The 22,023-nt window shown below is 31.7% G+C and overlaps 1 protein-coding gene across 5 annotated transcripts; it reads right to left on the bottom strand.

The window, feature by feature from the left end:
* Positions 1–2,602: 2,602 nt before the first annotated feature.
* On the bottom strand, positions 2,603–14,818 carry LOC136775126 (uncharacterized). 5 transcript variants are annotated; one of them, XM_066729629.1, is made up of 11 exons: positions 11,873–14,818; positions 11,446–11,569; positions 9,796–9,964; positions 9,530–9,710; positions 8,512–8,598; positions 7,434–7,547; positions 7,026–7,364; positions 6,882–6,962; positions 3,553–5,652; positions 3,420–3,485; positions 2,603–3,333 (listed from the first exon to the last, which is right to left on the bottom strand). In XM_066729629.1, exons 4-11 carry the CDS (start codon positions 9,615–9,617, stop codon positions 3,116–3,118), a joined length of 3,093 nt encoding a protein of 1,030 aa, XP_066585726.1. In that variant the 5' UTR covers positions 9,618–9,710; positions 9,796–9,964; positions 11,446–11,569; positions 11,873–14,818; the 3' UTR covers positions 2,603–3,115. The 5 variants fall into 5 exon arrangements, with proteins under 5 accessions (XP_066585726.1, XP_066585723.1, XP_066585722.1 ...); XM_066729626.1 differs by lacking the exon at positions 9,796–9,964; XM_066729625.1 differs by lacking the exons at positions 9,796–9,964; positions 11,873–14,818 and adding an exon at positions 11,655–11,675.
* Positions 14,819–22,023: the final 7,205 nt, after the last annotated feature.

The following is a 22,023-nucleotide window of genomic DNA, read 5'->3' as shown; positions in this document are numbered from 1 at the left end:
GTTGATAGAATAAGTTCGAAGAAAACAAAATATGTTATAAACACCAATAATAGCTAAGCTGGTAACACCCAAATCAAAGCTTTAGTATTGTATTTAATAAAATTTAACATCTTAAGAAAATTCTTTGGAAGGAATTTATTAGTTTCAAGACTTCAATTAATATGAAACGTTGCATCCATAACAGGGATTATTGTACTAAAAAAATGATGAAGCTTACTAAATTTAAAATTATCTAGAATCCATTAAATTTAAGTTTCTATGATAATGATTTACTCGTTCTTTCAGTTGGATAATATCAAAGGATATTCGGAACGAGATCTGAAGATATTTTTATAAAATCGAGGATACAATAGCTGTATATGAATAAACTGGTTAACTGTTTCGTCGAATACATTAAGGATTATTGTGCAGGTCAAGGTTGAAAATAGCTTTTCAGCTTTGAAGAAGCTTATGCCTAAGATGAACGTTGCATTGTACAATTTTCAACTATAATTCCAGGAAATTTGTTACTCGGCAATCATGCTGACAGTAATTTACAGGTGGCGCTTTCTATATAGCTAATAAGCGTATAATGTAAATAATATATTAACACCGTATGCATAAAAAGCTCTCTTGAAGTTAAGAAAAAGAATATGCGATTTGAAAATCATGACTATTGTTAGCCTGTAGATGACGGGTTTAGCCACTTAAAAATTCGCCTGTTTTATATGTATATGCTTTACATTGCATACATGGATAGATTTGTTGCAAAATAAATAATCAGTTCCAATGGAAAAATGCTGTCCTCTTAAAGGTAATTTATCCATGGTCAAGTGAATAAATTCTTCTGACATACCTTATTTATTTAAATAGCTTTTGGTGTAAACACTTATTTCAAATCTTATATTTCTGAAATAATAGTCCATTTCTTTGTTATCGATTCTGTTAGATACATATAACGCGTGTCGCATTGTATAATATCGCACTTGTCCCAAAAGTGAACAGTTTATGAATACAGAAGTCTCCAAACTAAACAATTCATGACTATACGAGTCCCCAAACTAAGCAATTCATAACTATACGAGTCCCCAAACTAAACAATTCATAACTATATGAGTCTCCGAACTAAATAGTATGTACCTCATGTATTTCAAAAGAGCAAAGCCTCGAACACTTATGCTACTATAGTTTGAAAACACATTGGATACGCATCTTCGAAACTATCATCTTAAATGTTTAGAAGCAAACTCGTAGACGGAGGTGGATAAAATTAATGTTATTTGCTAGCAGTAACTTTACGGCATCGAAGACATTCTTCACTGGTAATGGTGTCAGAGTATCTATAAAACATATTTTAAATGATATAAGAAGAAAGAGAGAAAGAGAGAAATTGAACGTTGGGTGGAATAAGCTGGAAACGAGTCAAATAAACTGTAGATATAACACGTAACAATGTAGTCACACCGATGCTCATGCTTCATTGTTATATTTAATAAAATTTGAATCTTATAAAAATTAATATGTGGAGACTGGTTATGTAGAGACTATATATTTTTGGGCGTTTTCCAATTATCGGATAAAAATCGACACAGTGATTCATAAATAGACGCCAATTATGTTTGTTTCACTATGTCGATTTTTGCGCTAGTTAAAAAACGCCCTGTATAAACCGTTTCCCTAAAGCCTATGCCTGATTGTACTCAAAAATTTATACAACTTTATTAGTTTAAAAGCGTTTTGGTTATATTAAATATAAAATTATTTTTATAAAGATTTACTTACTTTTTGATTTCAAAAATACCAAAAAATTATTATTAAGTGGTACTGAAAATTTTTTAAAATACCGAGGATATAATATTGGAACATGTGATTAATATTTACATTTCAGTGAAAATTTAGATTAGAAATCACGTAGTAATTTTTTGACGATGCATTTATGTCACTGACATTCTTTAAACAATAAGCAATTGCGTATAATTTTTGTCCAAATTTACCCTTTTAACCATTGAAACTAAATTATGGAAATATTTTCTTCACTGCTTCCTTGTGCACAAGAGTATGTTGAACATAATGGCAGACGAAACTAGGTAGCAAAACTGCATACACTATTATTAAAGCAACTGAAAACGGAAGCATAAGCTGTTTCAAGATAATTTGCTTTCGCTCTGGTTTCAGATTTCTTGAATTAGGTTTATGTGCTCTATATCATTTCGTTTAGTAATTAATCTAATCCAACACCAGTACGACGTGAATAACTACAACAAATTCTCTGAGTAGTTTTTTTCCAGTTATGCAGATACTATGTGGTAAAAAATATAACCTAACCCTACGTTTGTCAATTTTTTTTCGACAATTTACTTCAATGAAGACAGTCTTTTACATCTTCCACATTTTCCCCCTATGAAAAAAAGAATAATAAATCAGAAAGTAATCCTGCAAATTCTTCAGATTTTTTGTTTCGTTTGTCAACCATAAGATAATTGAAAAAAACAGTTTTAATTAGTATACTAAATAGAAAAATACATTTTTCAAAAAATATTGCAACATTGCTTTAATATAGTAATTTTTGAGTATTGACATATAATATTAACGCTTTTTTAATAATAAATAAATTTATAATAAACATTCATAATGTTAAACATTTGTGCCAAAATTGTTTACAATTAAAATAAACAAAATAATTAATCTCTGTACGATATCCCTTAAAATAAAACTTTTGCTCACACAAACGTATATAAAATCATAGTTTATTGGTTCCTTCTATATTTTTTTCGCTAGTGCTAATACTTTGACTAAATCAAAAGAGTATTAAACAAAGATACACGTAATAATTCGACGATCGTACCTTCCATTCCACATACAATACCCCTAAAGGAATTATGAATATTTTCAGGCCGTGTATACATTAAGAAATATGTTGATAAAGATACGCTTTCCCATTTTCAACTTTCGCTCTCAAATATCTAAAATCCTAATGTTGCTATTACTATATATATTATTAAACTGTTGCAAAATCAGTAAAAAAAAATTTAATCGATAAATAGTTTTTCAGACACGTGAAAGCGATAGTTAAAATATGAGAACCTTTATATTTTTCGGTTTTATAGCAGTTAGACTTAAAACAAATTATAAAAAATCAAAAAAATTTGGATTTTTGGAGATGTAACCAAGTACGTACTTGAGCAACTGTTCTATTTTCTAAACAAGGTGTTGAATTTATTAATGCTTGTATTTCCTTCGTATGCAGAGTTTTATTGTTTTTCTTCATATTTTCATAAAAAGCATTAAGAACAGTTGACTTTGCTTCTTCCGTCCACATTATTCTTTGACGTTTTTTCGCATTATTTGCATGACCTAGATGAAAGGAATACATTAATAGTATAAACTTTTTTAAGCATTATAACTTTAAACATCAATTAAGTAAAAATAGATTAACTTACCTATATTGAATTTCCTTTCTCTTTTATTAGACGTATCGTTTTTATTAGGACTCTCATATTCAGATTCTGTAAATACAAAAATTGAATATATATAAATACATGAAAAATTAGTAATTAAATAATATTAATTTACCATCACTCGACCCTGACAATTCATTTTCCTGTATATTTTTGTCACTTTTATTATAGTTTTCGCCATTAACATTTTCATTCTCCAAATTATTATTTTCATCATCGCTACAATCACTATCGTTGTATCCTTGCGCATGCTCTAAAATTTTTGATATTCCCAAAATATCCTTAGAAAGCAAGGGCTGCCGATAATGTTTTAAGTGAATCTTTTCGTGGTGACCCATGAAATCGGCAAGATCGGTAACCTCATTGGAACTTAAGTTTAAAGCTATGCAGTTCGTTGCTACATGTTTTCGAAGTTTTGTCCCGCGTAATGTCTCAGGCATATCAGCGCCACATTCATTTGAAAAACGTCTCAATAACTGACAGGCATTTAGATGCTTTTCCACGAGATTATCTGGACCAGGTAATCCAAATACATATTTATTGTTTTCGTGAACTCTTGCTTTTTTTCTGTATTTTAACATCATCTTAATACTCTCAAGCATGCCGTTGTCTAGCAGAACGGAAACTGTCCGGCCTAATTTTCCTCTAATTTGAAAACGTACATACCGCTTTGCAACCTCTCGTCCTCTTTTACTTAAAGAGGCATACTCCTCTGGATTTTCATTCTTACTAATTCGCTGATAGTTATTAAAATCGTCCAATAAAATTCTCTCCATTTCACCTGGTCGGCGTCTGTTAAAAAGTTGAATGGTAATTAGAGTTGTTTCCGCTAAAGCATGCCATGCTGTTAGTACGAATTTTTCTTGCAATTTTTTATGGGCTTCATTTCTTCGTGTTAACAAGAATTTTGTTAATTTCTTGATATCGTTTACACTTGGAAGTACTGTTTTTTTATGCCTTCGAATTTGTGTTTGAGACTCAAGTACTGTTTTACTAACTTCCGCCGTGTAATTAGCTTTTTTTATTTTCAAAAAATTTTCTGCATTCGTTTGTTTTTGAACATTATTATATTTAATACACTCTGATATCCAATGCTGACCAATATCGGATATCAACGTGCCAATAGTTGCAGCCGTTTTCGGAGAAAGATATAGTTCTTTAGTCTGGTCATATCTTCCAATAATATTAACAGCTTTTATAAAAGTGTCGTAAAATTTGGGGTTGAAAATATCTTCAAAATTTGCAATATCATCTCTTAAGTCTTTCATCGTTAATAATAGACGTGCTATTAATCTTAACTGTGCACGTATCATTTTAAAATGATGAGCCGAATGTTTATATTTATTGCATAGATGATTACCGTATATAACAATCAGTTCATCATTCCGAACAACGGATGTCACAATGTCTTGTCGTAACGGTGGTAAAACCTTACTTTTTAATGTAAAACATGCTTTTTCGTGAACATTTGGAACAAGTCTTCGCCCTAAAACTTTTATTGAGTGACTTTTTCGCGCACCTCGGTTAGTACATAATCTGACATGTACATGAGCTGTTTTTTTACTTAGGTATACTTTACAGCTTGGGCAAGGTATATAATAATCCGCTGTTCTCGGCATTTCAATATTTGGGCGACGACTAACAACGAAATTACAGGTTTCTAAAGATGACGTAGTATTATGAAGAAAATTTCCCCTTTTTCTGATTTCAGCAATAATTTTCTTACGCTCCACATTGTTTTTCGGAAGTACTGCAAATCGTTTCACATCTACCTCCTCGCGGTGGACAGTTTCCAAGTGTCTCGAAAGTTTTGAATAAAATTTGTTACAATAAAAACAACAATTTTTTTTGGTTCCGTCGCTACTATGTTGAACAACAACTTTTTCTGAGTTACGAATTGCAGTACCGACTGCTCTATCCATTAAAGACACATTTAAGCCATGTGATCCTGCGCTTTCTTCGTTTGCTTCTTTCCTCGATGTCTGTATATTTTCGTCTGAATGGATGCTTTGATCAGATGGAACATAATCTGGATCATTCTCATTTTCATGATCCAAATATTTTTCCTCAAAATTATCTACAACTTCCTCCAAATTATCAATTGCAGTAACGACCGTTGTTCCCTTTACATTTTGAGGCTTGCTAATATCTGAATTCCCGTTTAACTGGCCATCCATATTAGAAACTTCGTAATCATTATTATTTTCATCTCCACCTAAAAATTAAACGTAATCAGTAGTATTCTTTGTAATTATACTAGAAATAATAAGAAACAACATTTAGATTTAAGAAAAAAACATGGTCAAACCTAGCTCATAAGAAATATCTTGACCACAAATTCTTTAAACTGCTTTGTGTAAAAAATACAAAATTATTTTTAATATCTCGTACCATTTTTCTATTATTTGATTTTTACTTAGGTTATAACATTGCATTAGCAGCAAGAATGAGAAAGAGAATTACAAAGGTAACAAGAGCAAGTGCTTTCTCTTTCTTTCGCTTTTAATTCTGAACAATGTTATAAACTAAATTAAAAATGAAAATGATTTAAAACTGGTGCAAGATAAATGAAAGTTTTATTTGACTATTTTACTTAAAACGGTCCAATGAAACTGTGTTTACAATATTTACTATAACCATGCGTTACACTCTGCATTACGTCTTGTATTACTTAAGATGTGGAATTATTTTAAAATTCAATTGCATACAAGCTAAATACACTTGAAAGTATAGCTTTTATTCTTTTGACGTTTCCATAAAGAAGTCAGTATAAATATTTCCTTTGCATGAGATATTGCATATGTGACAAAAACTCCTATTTTTCTGTATAATTATCGATAACTCTATGAAACATGATCGTGTAAATATCGTTGGGAGCCATTGTAAGAAAAACATATAATATACTAAAAGATGGATTTAGTTTTGTTTATGTATAACTTCTATTAATTTCAGTCGTGCATATTTTTTTTAGCGAGGGCCTTTATTTGCAAAGTTATACGATTCTATTTTTTTTAGCGGCTTTTAAATAAAAGTACGACTTATAATATGGTTTATGTATTTTTAAAACAAACGTTTTATGCTTCATTCTGAATTTTTCACAATATTGTTATACTCATTTTATTCTGAGCTACAGTGGTTTGAATTCTTTTTTATTTGTATTGTACACACCCAATTTTCAGTACAGAACTGCTCAAATTTGCTGTTCACATAGTATTTTCGATACGCAAAATATATTTTGTACATATTATATGAAACAAAATGTGCTTCGCATTCTAACTTTGCAGGCTACTATGATAAAAATATTGTATGCAATACCTACGTAAGTTTCTCTACTCGTGAAAAATTGATACTCTGCGCAATAATAACATAAAGTAGTGCGCAGTTAGAAGCTAACCATGAGTTCATTGTTAAATTTATGATAAAATGTATTTCCTATGTACTCACCCAATTCATCTGGACTTCTCTGAGGAATAAGCCATGGAGTGCTAATAGCTGTATTAGATATACCTTTCAATTGTATCATTACTGTAACGAAATTTATATATGAATATTAATTGAAAATTTATTTACTTAAATCATGAAATTTACCTTCAATTTGTTCTTGAGAGGAAAGAATTTTATCTTCGATTATAATTGGCTTAGACGAAGTAAACGGTGAACTATTTCCGCTATCTCCTTTTTCTAATAATGTAGTGTTATTTGTTGGAGGTATTTCAATAAATGTAATATCTTTTAACAAACTATCCGTTATAATTAATTGCGAAAGACAGTTTTCTGTTAATTCTGCAGGTTTAAATGGAGTAGAAGCCGCGGTTTTCTTTACAGCTTCTTTCTCGAATAATGTGACGTTATCTAATAGAGGTATTTCGGTTAGCTCACATTCATTAAGGAAATTATCAATCTTAGAAGTATTTAATAATTTCTCATCTAAAACATTAATCTGTTTTAAATTTCCAAATAAATATACGTGTTACTTTTTTGTAAATTTGTTGTTACCTTTCGAAGAATCCATAATATCAGGATAGTTAAAAGAACGGTAATTAATATTTGCAATACTTTCATCCATACTTTCATCTCTAATAGTAAATACATTATTGAACTGTTCAATACCTGAAAATAATATATCAGTCTTTAATATATTAATATGTATATATATAATAATCAATAGAAGGTTGAAGTTATTCTAGAGTTTCAGTCGACAGTTACAAGAGCCAGTTCATTACAATTTAGCTATAAACCATACTACTCACAATCACTAGAATATATAACTTTTAACTAAAAGTTCTACTATTTTAATAGGGAAAATGAAATTTTAAAATAATTACTAGAATTATATTCCTTCAGCATTAGTGGGTTAAGTATAATTCTTTTTGATGTGAATTTTAGTACCATATAAAAGACACTAGTTTTACGCAGGTAAACTAAATCCTACACACTAAATGTTGCAGTCTACCAATCATCTAACTTATATAGAGTTTGTTAAATGAAACAGTCAGAATCTAAATTTAACGTCCTTGCGTATTATTTTGAATACAGAAATTAATTTTGGGTTTTAAACCTATATGAATGCCAATTGAAAGACACCATAAAAAGATCTCACACAAAAGATTGATATCTCTTATAGTTATGAAGTAAAAAAGAACTTTACTTAAATGGTTAGAGTTGTTTTGTCTGGATTACCCTATATAACTGTTGATCAAAAGCAATTTATGCATCCAACAATTTAAGTTTGTAAAAAATAGCTTTCTCTTGTTGAACAATACTTAGATAATACTAAACTATTAAAACTATAGAAGTAGATACATAAGTTTATATAATACAGATTAATTAACCACCCTTTTTAATTCCTTTGAAACTACTCACTTTATAAGAATTATTTATTTATGACCACTATTCAGTCTTACAAAACTTAGTCAAGTGAAGATATTCAGTTACTTTCAGCTATAACTTAATTTGTAATGTAAGCAAGTAAATATTTAACCATGGATAAACTTAACCACAAGTAAGTGTAATGAAGCTTAACAAATAATTACAAAAAGCAGTATTAACATTTTACCTGAATGGCTAGTCTTACCATTAATTTTTTCCAATCGAGTCAACATCACATTTGGAATATTTAAATGAAGATTCCTTTGAATATCCTTAAGAATTTGATAATCATCTGAAATTTTTAATGTTTTTGTTAAACGATAACAGGTATTTTATTTTTATAAAGTTTAAATGCATTAGATATATTATATTCTACAGTGCCATGTTTAAAATTTTAACCAGATCTAATCAATATCTATTAGATTAATCTGTTCGTTAGGTTGAATATTCTGAAGATATTTAAATGAAAACCAAGCTAAAAGATTACATAACAGGAGCTATACTACTTTTTTTAGCTGTATCTTAACTTAATCGTACTTAGTGATCTAGGCTGTAATAACAGTAGCTATCATTGAATTTAAAATAACTTACAAAAAATTACATATATTTAAAGAGCAGGAATTTTATAGCCAATAATATTATTTAATGTTCTATGTTCTTTCTTAAAATATTGTAACTCCTATAGATATTTTAAAATGGAATGTAAAATGTTAAGCAATATTTTGTGCTTGTAGGAAGTTAATAATAAGTAATATGTGCAATAATCAATAAGATGAGAATTTAATTAAGTCATGGCAGAATTACGTGATTAGATTTATTATATTCAATGCACTGATAATTATTTTATTGAAAGAGTTATTGAAATATTTAGATTATAAATGACATGATTTGTTTATTAATTCTTTCGGTCACCCCCTAGACAAATGGCTGATTCAACTTTTCCAATTTATTGCATGAAAACATAAAGCATTTATAAATTTTATCATGTGATAAAAGATTTAAAATACATTAATTTTTTGGTAAAGCACCATTATTAATCTCATTATCGAACGATTGAATCTTGAAAAAATAAATTCATTCTACCTTCAAACCTCTTATTTTCATTTTGTAAATTAAAAAATGGTAGCTGAAAGGTTTAATGTATACCGTTTCGAATTGATATATTACTGTTGGACGAAAAAAAGTTATTAAAGCAATTTTAATAATATATTAGAAATACTTACTATGCCTAAACACTATATTTTTCAATTTATTTCTACTAATATTTTTCTTGATATCATAACCAGAGTTTGTAGAAATTAAAGCAAACATTTCTTCACCGTTAGTACACCAAAGTCTAATTCTTTGTGAAGAATAAAATGGTATAATTAGAATTGTCGACGTCTTTGTTGAAACAATGGAGTACTGCAATAATCCAAGTTAATTCGTATTAGTGTTGCAATGGCGGAAAGTAAAGGATATTGGGAATATGGGAGGATCAGATATTCACTTTTTCAAAAATGGAATGTGTTCAGCGTAGTCAAATGTAGTGATAATAGATGGCGAGAATTGGCTACCCCCACTCTGACTACTATTCCTATTGCAGCACAGGGTAATGGTGGTCAGAGTAAAGGTACGGAAATCTCGCAATCTATCATCATTGGCCATATGTTCTGTAACTTTAACGAATATTATCGGTATCGGTATAGTGCAATAACGACATGTCAGTATATATATATGTATACAGATATGCTATTGTTTTTGGTTCTTACCATTATGAAAATTTTTGTTATACTTGCAAAATACGGGGACTAACCAACATTTAAATAAGCGGTTACGATTTTATCATATGAATGGTCAAACTTTTGCTTCAAGCAATCAGTTGATAGAGGGTACATTTATGTACCGCGCGATTCGAATTAATTGCTCTATCAATCTTACTACCTACATACTCAGATAATTTACTGTGCGTACTAGGACTGTTAACGTGTTTGGCGCGAATAGTGTACTGCGTGAACTCACCTAGAATCTATAATCAGTTATTTAAATGTTCAGTGTGCTAAACATAGTGAATGATTGATATAAAAAGTGGTAAAGGTGAGTCCATTCAAACCTGTAAGGCAAAATATTACCATGTGGGTAGCTAATTTGTTGTTAATTAACCAATCAACATAGGTATTTTCGACAAGTCTCAATCCTACACATGGTACAATTTTACCTTATAGGATTTGGTTGGACTCACACCCTAAACCACAATTTAAATAAAGATTTTCAATGAACTTTGAGCTGAAGCTTGGAGAATACCTATACAGATTTATGAATAGTGGATTTAGGGTGTCTGCTGAAACATTCAACGCAGCATATAGAATCTGATGTATATTATCGTTGATGTATGTACTAATAAGTTTCATATCTTGTTTTCCAATTAACACTGTACTGACAAACGTCGTTATTAGATTTCTTTTGTATTTACATATGAAGTAATTATACTAATTTTAAGAGATGAGTCTTAACAGTGCCACCTGACTATTAAAGATGATATGAGACAGTGTGTGCTTTTTATAAATTGAATGCAACCTTATATTATTTTTAATCATTATTATTAACAAAACTATAGATAGGTTTAAATAATTTTTGTAATTGTTGGAAACGAGAAAATTCCAGATACTAATTTGATTAAATTCAAAGCTGTTTTATTCACCCATTTTTGGTAAATATTTGTCATTAAGTGCTTAGTGGGATCTGGTTTATTTGATATTATCACAGTACTACAGTATAAATTAAAAACGTATTTAACAACTGCAAATATTTTGTCAAATTAACGAGATACTCTGAGACGTCTAGTTTTATTTATAAAAAACTTATTAAATTTTCCTTTCTCCCTTTCTTTCTCTCTTAATATCACGTTTGAAAAATAAGAATGAGGGGTATTAGAAGGTATAATAGGCACACAAATGTATGATATAGTATAGGTATAAATCATAAAATACACTTAAGAAAGGAGAATATTGAATATTTAAAAAAGCAGACATTTGATTGATATAATTAGTCTGTTTGAAGTAATAGCAAATTTATTTTTAAGTTAATTATTTAATGATGTATATTAGCTTTACATCAGTTTAAGCCATCAGATATTTAATATAAAATTCAAACAACTTACTTGTATTAAAGCCATAATATAGATGATAACGATCAATGAAAATAACTTTAATTTTTTCCAGGACTCCATATTACCTCTCAGTTTCATTTTGATAAGTGTAAATGAAAGTATTATTTAGAAGAATCTGCAAAAAAATAATTACATTTAATTTCATAATAATATATAATTTACTACAAAGAGAATAGAATAAAATATTAATCTGAAATTACCGTTGAAATTATACATATATGTATAATTATATGATGTCCTATCCGTTATAATTCTTTCAAAAGCTATACCTATTATCAACTCTCTAAATCATCAAAATGGGATAAAACCTATACTACCAGAAACACTGCTTCTATCAAATCAAAACAAACTATTCATCAGCAAGATTTATTTGCTTCATTTTTTATTCTATCATCACCTTGACTTATATTTTATTAACCTTAAATATGAAAAGTCGATCAGACGATGCATACATTCTGGCGGCAAGTAGATTCATTGCTGCACATTGCTAGGTTGGTGGAATTCAACATTTAACGGAAACAGGTTTTGAATAATTATTGAGGGTGCTTGTGCTTGCATTCCGCAATCAAGTTCTGGTTATAACTCAACGGATTAGCAGTGATACAACTTTCAGAAAAATATACTAGACGATACTATTATTGCTATTAAAAATTTAAGTTGGTATACCTACTTAATCCCGACTTTTGAGATGACGGATCAGGACTATATACATCTAACGATAAAACGTTTATACTACTTTGACGTTAGATATTAAAAGCTATCGTAGTAATTTTTTATTGTTATACATTACTTTTAATTCGAACATCATCCAGTTTTATGCATGTAGCACAGAATCTCATTTCTAATAAAATAAAAATCATATAAGTATTTTTAGCTTATTAGATGACAGACTATAAATTATATTAAAATGTTATTACTTTGTTAAGCAATTTGTAATTTGTTCACAGGATGAAATAAAAATTTCCTCGAATACACAAAATAAAAACTTCATTGCAGAAAAATGAATGAAAAATACGTTTTTATTAGCCACTGTAATTTCATTAGAACATTTAATGAAATTGACGAAAGAATGAGATAATTTTAAAAGTTAAATTTTTCCCGACAAACGTTTTATTCAGTGGTGCAGCAGTAGCAATTGCATCTGCACACTTTTTTAGTTAACATATATATTCACTCGTCATTTATATATTTATATATATTTAAGATGATTAATAAATACTGTAATAAACTGTTTATCTATTTGCTTTGTTTTGTGTTGATATATGAAAATTCTTAAGAAAATAAACTTTCACAGTTAATTTCTTAAAATGTAAAATGAGTATTTAATTTTTATTTGTATGATCTATCTTAGTTATCCACTAACGATCTCAGTTCTACATATGATGATACTTTACAATTCAATTCACCTATAAGCGAGGCCATGTGCAACATCAATAAAATCAACCTGGCTATGTAGTATATATATAGTTTAAACAATTAATATTATACACATAACTAATAAGTCTATACTTTTGATAAAAGTATTGGTGGTACTTACAATATAAAATGAATATTGAATTTTTTGTTGGTATTCATCTTAATAGTTCTCTAATAATCTCATCTGCTCTACATATGATGTTACTTTACAATTCACTTCACATATAACCGGAGACATGTGCAACATCAATAACATCATTCTTTGTACGTGGTATATAATTTAAGTAATTAAGATTATACGGATAAATAAAAAACCTATTTTAGGATAAAATTATTGGTGATACTTACAATGCAAAATGAATATAGAATTTTTTGTTGGTATCTATCTTAACTGTTATCTAATAATCTCATCTGCTCTACATATGATGTTACTTTACAATTCACTTCACATATAACCGGAGACATGTGCAACATCAATAACATCATTCTTTGTACGTGGTATATAATTTAAGTAATAAAGATTAAACGGATAACTAAAAAACCTATTTTAGGATAAAATTATTAGTTATGCTTACTATGCAAAATGAATATTTAATTTCTTTTGTATGAATCATAATAGTTGACTAATAATCTCATCAGTTCCACGTATGATGATATTTTACAATTCACTTCATATATAAGCGAGGCTATGTGCAACATCAATAAATTCAACCTGGCTATGTAGTATATATATAGTTTAAACAATTAATATTATACACATAACTAATAAGTCTATACTTTTGATAAAAATATTGGTGGTACTTACAATATAAAATGAATATTGAATTTTTTGTTGGTATTCATCTTAATAGTTCTCTAATAATCTCATCTGCTCTACATATGATGTTACTTTACAATTCACTTCACATATAACCGGAGACATGTGCAACATCAATAACATCATTCTTTGTACGTGGTATATAATTTAAGTAATTAAGATTATACGGATAAATAAAAAACCTATTTTAGGATAAAATTATTGGTGATACTTACAATGCAAAATGAATATAGAATTTTTTGTTGGTATCTATCTTAACTGTTATCTAATAATCTCATCTGCTCTACATATGATGTTACTTTACAATTCACTTCACATATAACCGGAGACATGTGCAACATCAATAACATCATTCTTTGTACGTGGTATATAATTTAAGTAATAAAGATTAAACGGATAACTAAAAAACCTATTTTAGGATAAAATTATTAGTTATGCTTACTATGCAAAATGAATATTTAATTTCTTGTTGATATCCATCTTAATATAGTTATGTAATAACTTCATCCGTTCACCATATGATGTTACTTTACAATTCACTTCATATATAAGCGAGGACATGTACAACATCAATATGATTAATCTGTGTAAGTGGTATATAATTTAAATAATTAAGATTATACGGATAACTGAAAAACCTATAATATTTTATAGTCGAATGAACCGCTGCATTAATATTTGGCTGAAGTTTAAAATTTTACAAAAAAATAATCTTTCAATTTCTAAAAATACTGAAGATATTGTAGATGAATTGTATGGATGAATTTTGTAATTAGTACCCAAACCATGCGATTGTTATAACTTAATTTTTTTAGGAAATATTTTTTAAACATACATTATTCTGTTAAATTTAACCAATATATCTTTGTGCGCAATTTGAAACCATGCGTAAATATGTATTAAAATGAAGTTCTTATGGTACTTTATAAGAAATATAAGGATATATAATTTAAGACCCCATATCATTTAATTAATATAAATTTACATTTTTTGTAAATATCTATTAAACCAAGACATTTTACATTATCCTGTTAATATATTTACGCTCAGAATGTAAAACTATGCCTATATATATATTAAAATTAAATATATAGGCAAAGTCTCCAAACTGTTCAATTGACATAGATATATATATATATATATATATATATATATATATATATATATATTGTAACCGGTGGAATCGATCCAGGTTAAAATAATCTACACAATCATTCCGAGAACACTAACTTTATTCCAACACGAATAAAATTAACTCAAAGCAGGGGCCTCCCGCGATGCTCTGGCACACTTATTATACGTTACACCAATTGTCTTATCACTAAAGAGGAAGGGGGGGGAGGACTTAAGGGAGGTTGGCCGGGACAGCAACAGGGGGGCACTAACTGGGAAGGTGGACGGCCGGGAGAAAAGCAGGGAAAAGGGACTCAACCGCTCCGACGACGTCTCTCGGCTTCCTCCCGCGTCGACACTCTTCTTGAACTCCGCACGAAACCGATGCAAAGATTGGGGCCAGGAATGGGGAGTCGGTACTCCTCACTAATCCCGCGGCGACCCAATCAACTTCACCGTCCTCGACGTGCGGTCTGCTAATCACGAAGCGCAAGCGGTGTCCAACCGACTCGTACGATAGCAGGAAAAGATCTGGCAGTCCTCACTGCCGGCAGAAGTGGCCCGATCCTTAATTCCTCGTTTGTCCAAGGGTCCGGGTCCGTTTCCTAATTCCTAGGACATTAGTAATCAGCAGGGCAACAGCGCATGCTCTCGATCATCGAGCCAATTATCAGAGGTAATATTGACTATGATCCGCATTCGCACTGTTCCCTGGGTTTCTCAATCTCTCTTCCAGCGGCGTCGTCTGCTACATGGCTTGGTGGCTGCTCGGGCGGGGCGATGCGGTGCGGGGTCGGCAACGATGGGCCGGTAGTGGCGCGGTCAGGGGAGATCACAGCTCGGCGCGCTAGCGGCGCGGCGCGGTAGAGGAAAGGAATGGGTGGGGCGCTCAGCGGGGACTTGCGGTGAGGGGACGGTAGGAGCCTCGCGTAAACAGTCGCGCTCGGCAGGAAGGTTAGAGTGAGAGGGCATTATAAGCATTGGGGCATGGGAGAGTAAAGGATAGCAACAACAACAGTTTTCTAGCTCATGTTGGAGCAGAGGAGACTTCTTAATACTAAATTTAAGTAAAATAAAATATTCTTAATTCGAATAAGCCTATTTACAACTAATCCTACAAACATTCGCCCAATCCCCGATCATACCGTTTCCTAAAAACATACACTCTCCTTCCGTGGGCGACAATTACAATATTCCTTCTGCGGAAAACTACATGGTAGCTCCACGGAAGGTTCATCATACTACACTCAAACATCAGCAGGCATACTGGGGGGGCGCGGGAGGCACTAAGGGGGAGAGAGGAGAACTCAAAAATATGTACATTTCTGTAACGTGTTTCCACCACGTTACAATATATATATATATATATATTATTCAATCATCTGAAACAGAGAAATCCAGTTAATATTTTACAAATTGTAAGTTTAACATTTGATACTCACATCTATTTGTTGATGTACCCATCGTGCGAAAACGTTTACCTCTTGATATACAAAATGTATAGGCTTTCTCGTATGATTGGTGAACATTTCTACGTGTAGTTTACACGGGGTGTTGCAAGGTTTTATAGTGGCTATCAAATTATCAAATTTGGGACAACCAAACCTTTCCAAATATGTATTTGGGATATCCAAGTAATTCAGAACATCCCGTTCTACATGTCCCCCTTTATAAGCTACTAGGGGGTATTCACAATCCAATTTTATGCTATTCACAAATTTGTAAATATCTTCTTGATTATAATGTTCATATCCTGTGTTGCAATATTTTATCCCGTGAATATTTTTGAAGACGAAATTTACGCTTTTTTGGTCCTTAGTCGATAAACTTTTATACGGCTCATGAACACGAAATGCACCGTAATTCGTATTTCCCGTAGTTAAGTTTTTAATTGCCACTTCTTTATGCACAAACTTTCTGTTTATCATCAACCCGTCAAAATCGATTATATGTGTAATATGTAACAGTGAAGACATTTTTAAAATGGAATGTTATTTGTCGTACGAAGCAAACGTTCAAGCAATACTGATGCCGGTCCTACGATTTCTTCGAGCTTTTTAAGCACTGTTAGGGAGGTGTCAACATTTTTTTAATCTACGGGAGGAAGATGCCTATACTATTCTTAGAAGAAGAACGGAAACGTCATTGGCTCTAAGAGAGAATATTTTCTGCCCTATGCTACATGTAGTGGGCGGTAATTCTAAGATGCTTTAAGGGTTGACAAAACTTTTGTCCTACGGTGGGGAAATGACTGACCTGCCACTCTTGGAAGAACGGACACATCATTGGTCCTCAAGAGAATATTTATGACCTGTGTTACGTTTAGTGGGAGATAGTTTTGACCTATGGTGAGGATAGTAGGAGGGATGAAGAACAATTAGCTTGAAGAGAGGGGGAAATTTTCATGAAACATGCATATTTAAATAGAATTATTTTAGTATAAAAAACGTAGGCATAATGGCACCATCGTTCGTTGATTTTCAAGGATTCCGTTTGACGGATAAGTCATTTATAATCAAAGAATTTGCTGTTGTACAAGAACAAAAAGTGTTCCATATTTTATTTTCGCCTCCCTATTCATATTCATGGCTAAGTGAAGAGGAGCGAAAGCGGACAGAGTAAGTATATGAAAAAGAAAAAATATATATTATTTTTGTTTAATATAATGTTTCTTTTTAGCTGGTTCTTTCTAAATTATCACGGCTTAAATTGGGCGGATGGCTACTCACCCTACTATAAATATAAAGATATTATAAGGAAGTATATTTATGATGATGAGGATGAGATTTTTGTGAAAGGAATTGAAAATACAAATTGGTTAAGAGATATTTGTAATTTAGAAATAACTAATGTAGATAATTTTATGTGGGGGGATTTTGATTTAGAAGATAGTTTGCATAATTCACATCTTCCAGCATGTTTGAATCATGAAGGTGTATGTGCCTTAAAAAATGTCTATTATATGAAATATATGTATCAGCAAAAATCTGGAAAATATGTATAACTGAAAAACGCTTGCGTCTATTTTCTAACATGTCGTTACCTGTCCTCAATGTTCTCTTACCCCCTGAAGTGTTTCAGAGATCCTTTATCTGAAGAGAGCTCAGTTTCCCACCCACTTTTCCTCAGTTCCTGATTAGTCCTCTCGAAGAAAAGAACAAAAGATGTCTCTACGAATAGAGTTTTGAAAACGCAAGAAGAATATCGCGAGTGGGTACGCGAGTGTCGTGAATATATTCATAAACTCAGAATCTCTAATCGCAACGCACCTATAGGCACGCTGCAGAAAAATGTTGCAGAAATTGCACAAATACAGTGTCTGCTACTTAGAGCAGCTAAGGATAAGAGTTATTGTTTGAATCATGCTCTCAAGAATCCTGATTTAGGAAATCAGGATAATTATCATGAGTGGGTACGCAAGTGTCGTGATTATATTCGAAGTTTAAGAGATGCTAATAGATCTGCAGCTCCCGATACAGTACACAAAAATCTGACTGAAATAACAACTATCCAGCGTCTACTTCTGCATGCGGCAAAAAATAAGAAATCAATTGGAGTGAGAAAGCTTATTTGGAAAGATTTCGAGTTTTCATTTAAATCTCGAATATGTAGCGGAATGGTTGTAAATTATAATTATATAGAACCACGTGATTTTCTAACAGGTGCAAAAGACTTAGTACAGACCTACACAGAAAAAGTGTTTAATAACGTGAACGCAGTTAAGATAAATTGCATCTTTAACGGACAATTTATTTGTAAAGAGATAAGTGATATTAAACATATCTCAACCCGCAATGCAGTTTTATACAAAACTGATAGTTTTAGTGATTGGTACAATACAAATATAATAGATAAAATTCTAAAAGAATTGAGTGAGTTTCAAGAGCGTGATAGTGGATGGGTGTTGGAAAAAATTCTGAATTTAATTATAAATATAAATTATTATATCCCGCTGCATATAGGTTGTGCAATCGAGCTTCCAGAATCTATTAAGAATAAACAGGCTGTGATAAACATACACAGTGATGATAATACATGTTTTGCATGGGCTGTAACGGCTGCACTCTATCCGGCAAAACCGAATACTCATCCACAACGAAAATCTTCATATCCTCATTTTACAACTGTTTTCGACGTTAGAAGTATAACGTTTCCGACTACATTAAAACAGATTCCGAAATTTGAGAAAGATAATGATGTCTCTATTAATATTTTTACTATGGTGGAAGAGACTGAGACGAATGAGAATACAATCATAGCACCTCTACAATTAACAAAATGCAAGAGGACCAGACACGCTAATCTTCTTCTTCTTCTCGAGCATCAAGGAGTAGCAGCACATTTTATATGCATCAGGAACCTTTCCAGACTGCTAAATGGACAGCTTAATAGAGGAAAACGCTCTCATCTTATTTGTGATCGGTATGTTTTACTGTATATATATATATATAATTACTGCTTCTATATTCTAATATTACTTTTTCCCTCTTATAGTTGCTTACACTATTTCCACAATGATGAGAAACTAAAATCGCATGAACGTGATTGTGCCCAACTCAATAAAAACATCCGAATTGTGCTATCTGACAAGGACCGTTGGGTTTCCTTCAATAACATGAAGAACAGTGAGGGGGTACCATTTGTCATATACGCTGACCTTGAGTGCTTGCTTGAGAAAGTTGAGCAAACGGATGACGATATTGGTATATTTATCAAAAACACATACCTTTTAGTATAGGTTATTATTTTAAAAGCGTTCGTGATTCAACGCTTTCTAATTATAAATCATATCGAGGACTTGATTGTATTGAATGGTTTGTACATGAGCTTGATAAAATGGCTAGTATAGCGAGTGAAAAACTAAAAACAGTAATACCTATGCATAAACTAAGTATTAGTGAAAATTCAAGGCATTATACTGAACCCAACTGTCATATATGTAAAAAGCCGTTTCTTCCAGATCAAATACGTGTTCGCGATTATGATCATTTAACTGGTAAATATAGGGGACCTGCTCATGATAATTGTAATTTAAACATTAAGGATTCACATGTAATACCAGTAATTTTTCATAATTTATCAGGTTATGATGCACATTTTATTTTCGGTACAATCGCTAACTTGTATTAAGGTTCAGTACACTTGTTACCTGTACATAAGGAGAAGTATATTTCATTCACTAAATTCATCCGTAAATATAATATACAACTAAGGTTTATCGATTCTTTCAAATTTATGGCATCTAATTTAGACAAATTGAGTTCATATTTAACGAGATCTCAGTTAAAAAATTTATAGTCAGAATTCTCATATTTAAACATAGAACAATTTGACCTTCTGACAAGGAAAGGTATCTTTCCTTACGATTACATAGATAGTCTGAACCGTCTGGAAGAAACTGCTTTACCTCCACGCGAGATATTCCATAATAGATTATCCGATAGTGATATTAGTGAGGGTGCGTATAATCACGCTAAGGAGGTGTGGACCAAATTTCAAATACGAACACTTGGGGAGTATAGCGATCTCTATTTGAAAACTGATGTACTATTGTTGGCTGACGTTAGTAGTGGTTGCTAGGGGGTTCCTGTGACACGGTGGTGAGGGGAGTGCGGGTGTGCGGGGGGAAGTGTCTTGGGTTCCTGTGACATGGTGGTGAGGGGGGTGCGGGTGTGCGGAGGAAATGCTTTGGCTATGGGGAGTGAGAGAGAGAGAGGGAGAGAGAGAGAGAGAGATCCCTCTCACCCTCTCTTTCTCTCTTAGAGTCTCTCACCCCTCTCCCATGTCACTAGGGTCCGGATGGTTAGTTATCCTACGGGTCCACTAGTTCCCTAAGGGTTACCCCTCTCCCATCACCCTAGGGCCCGGATGGTTAGTTATCCTGACAGTTACCCAGAGAACTTTTTTTGTATTTTAGTTGGTGTAGGAAAAAGTTTCTTTTTTCCCATGTCACTAGGGTCCGGATGTTTAGTTATCCTACGGGTCCACTAGTTCCCTAAGGGTTACCCCTCTCCCATCACCCTAGGGCCCGGATGGTTAGTTATCCTGACAGTTACCCAGAGAACTTTTTTTGTATTTTAGTTGGTGGAGGAAAAAGTTTCTTTTTTCTCCACTAGGTGGCGATCACGAAAATTACTGGGGCAGCTACACCGCTAGGGGTCCTAAGCATCTTACGGACTGCCATTTTTGTTTTCTTAGTCCTGCCCTCGGAGGGTCTTTTCTCCCTCCACATACTTATCCTAGACCCTCTCACTATTTTCCTACTATGGACCCGCCATTTAACTTGATTTCACATTTAACCATTTTTCTTCCCTCTCAACCTACCTCTACACCATTGAAGGGTCTTTTTCCCTCCACATACCCATTCTATTCCCTCCTACTATTTTCCTCCTTGGGTCCTTCTTTAAATTTCACATTATACCTTTCTTGAACCTTGGATACAGATCCCTTTTTTCTTATACAAGCTGTCGATAAATATAAAGTGAAAAAATATGCAGTATCAAATGGTTATTAATTTAGCGTATAGACAGAATTCTCAAGTAATTCCTATAATTACAAGAATAATAGGTGAAATCATGTAAAATTTATTTCCTTTTTTCTTTTTTCTGTTTTTTTTTTGTTTTTTACAGATTAAATTAAGGGAAATAGGAGTAGGGGAAAAGAAAGAGTCTTTTAAATAAAATTTATCATATAATTAAAAACGAACATGAAACTTATATAAAAACTAATACAAATGAAACTTATATAAAAAACTAATACAAATTAAACTAATATTTAGCCCATTCAGCTAATAACAGACTCTGAAACATACAAAAAATTTAGAAATATCAAGTAAATTGCGAACTTAATTTTTATTGTTTACCTTCTATTTGTTTTCGCACCCACTTTGCAAAAACATCCACCTCCTGGTAGACACAGTGGATTGGTTTTCCTGATCTGCCACTGAATTTTAATTTATGCAGTTCGCATGGGAGGTTGAAAGTTGTAAAATGTTGCCTTAAGTTGTCATACTTGGGGCACTTGTAATATTCTAAATTAATGCATTCAATGCCCATTAAATTTAGAATATCACGTTCTATAGTGCCCCCTTTGTATGCAACTACTGGGTACATATAGTCTCGTTGCACAATTCTTATGAAGTCATATATTTCACTTTGTATATACTTTTCAAAACCCATATTTCCATATTCTATGCCATGTACATTTCTATACACATAGTTAGC

This window comes from Prorops nasuta, unplaced genomic scaffold (genome assembly GCF_024137725.1).
Source record: "Prorops nasuta isolate Cenicafe-Biocafe unplaced genomic scaffold, Cenicafe_Pnas_1.2 PNAS00007, whole genome shotgun sequence".
Taxonomy (NCBI): Eukaryota; Metazoa; Arthropoda; class Insecta; order Hymenoptera; family Bethylidae; genus Prorops; species Prorops nasuta.
This window is presented reverse-complemented; position numbering and strand designations above follow the sequence as displayed.

Coding starts and splice junctions, on each gene's coding strand:
- LOC136775126 (XM_066729626.1), bottom strand. CDS start 11,532: ATGAAACTGAGAGGTAATATGGAGTCCTGGAAAAAATTAAAGTTATTT. Junction 8,599..9,529: donor AAATATAGTGTTTAGGCATA/GTAAGTATTTCT, acceptor TAAAAATTTCAG/ATGATTATCAAATTCTTAAG. Junction 3,486..3,552: donor ATTGTCAGGGTCGAGTGATG/GTAAATTAATAT, acceptor TTGTATTTACAG/AATCTGAATATGAGAGTCCT.